Source organism: Muscardinus avellanarius (assembly GCF_963383645.1).
Source record: "Muscardinus avellanarius genome assembly, chromosome: 1".
Taxonomy (NCBI): Eukaryota; Metazoa; Chordata; class Mammalia; order Rodentia; family Gliridae; genus Muscardinus; species Muscardinus avellanarius.
In genome coordinates, this window is record NC_137786.1 from 221,778,524 (window position 1) to 221,780,050 (window position 1,527).

A 1,527-nucleotide genomic window follows, 5' to 3' on the forward strand; every position below is an offset into this window, starting at 1 on the left:
ATGGAACAAAGGAACAATGTGACTGAATTTGTGCTCTTGGGGCTCACTCAGAGCCTCCAGGGCCAGAGAATCTTGTTCGTTGTGTTTCTGTTCATCTACGTAGTAACAATGGCTGGCAATCTCCTCATCGTGGTGACCGTGGTGGTCAGCCCAGCCTTGGATGCTCCTATGTACTTCTTTCTTGGCTACTTGTCATTCATGGATGCCGTTTATTCTACTACAGTTACCCCTAATATGATCATAGATTTACTCTATGAGAAGAAAACCATCTCTTTCCAAGCCTGTATGACCCAGCTTTTTATAGGACACTTATTCGGTGGTGCTGAGATCCTACTCCTGGTTGTCATGGCCTATGACCGCTACGTGGCGATCTGCAAACCCTTGCATTACCTGACAATCATGAACCAGCGAGTGTGCATTCTGCTGCTGCTGCTGGCCTGGGTTGGGGGCTTCCTACACGCTGTAGTTCAGCTTCTCTTTGTTTACAACCTTCCCTTCTGTGGCCCAAATGTCATTGACCACTTCATCTGTGACATGTACCCTTTATTAAAACTCGCCTGCACGGATACCTACGTTATTGGCCTCACCGTGGTTGCCAACGATGGAGCAATCTGTGTGGTCATCTTTGCACTCTTGCTCATCTCCTATGGGGTCATTCTGCACTCCCTGAAGAATCTGAGTCAGGAAGGGAGGCGCAAGGCCTTGTCCACCTGTGGCTCTCACATCACTGTTGTGGTTCTCTTCTTTGTGCCCTGTATTTTTATGTATGTGAGGCCTCCTTCTACTTTACCCATTGACAAATCCTTGACTGTGTTTTATACTGTTATCACACCCATGTTGAACCCGCTAATCTACACTCTGAGAAACGCAGAGATGAAAAGTGCCATGAGGAAGCTCTGGACTATAAGAAGAAAATGAGGTAGTAGAGAAATTTATCACCAGTTTTTCAGTGAAGAATTGTTCCTTTAAGGAAAGCCACCTGTGATTATTTCATCTTAGTAAATTTCCTCTCAGGTTTAGTAATTGTTCATGATAAAAAAAAAGCTTTTATTATGTGAATCTTTTAATGATTGCCTTATATTTTAAAATCTTGAGAATTTATAGGGAAAGCAAAGGTTCATTCTTTATAAAATATTGTGTCAAGGCTATAGATTTTTGTGTTAAAATTAATACTGTACATCTATTTTACTTAGTGGAAGATTTTCTCATGTTGCTTTCTTAAATAAAGTTAATCCTTTTTCAGAAGTAATGGTCTCATAGATTTTGAAAGAATAAAATAAATAATATGTAAATACTTAGTTTATCCATTATAAACGAATCATATTGATAGTAATAATAGTTGAAAGTACATATTTTATTTTTGTACTTGTAAGACAATTTAAGTACATAATTTGGTTTATATTGCTTTACATATTGGGGTTGGATAGGAATAATATTTCAGTTTTACTATTAATTGAGATATAAGTATGCGAAAAGAATCTGCATGAACAAGGGGAATAAGAAGACCAATACTTGAATATTATAGTT

General features: G+C 38.4%; 1 protein-coding gene across 1 annotated transcript; it reads left to right on the top strand.

Annotated features, from left to right (window-relative positions):
* LOC308265770 (olfactory receptor 4A15-like) lies at nt 1-918 on the top strand (the record flags this gene model as incomplete). The annotated part of the gene is made up of 1 exon (XM_080699677.1): nt 1-918. The coding sequence occupies one exon, from the start codon at nt 1-3 to the stop codon at nt 916-918; it is 918 nt and encodes a 305-aa protein (XP_080555803.1).
* Nucleotides 919-1,527: the final 609 nt, after the last annotated feature.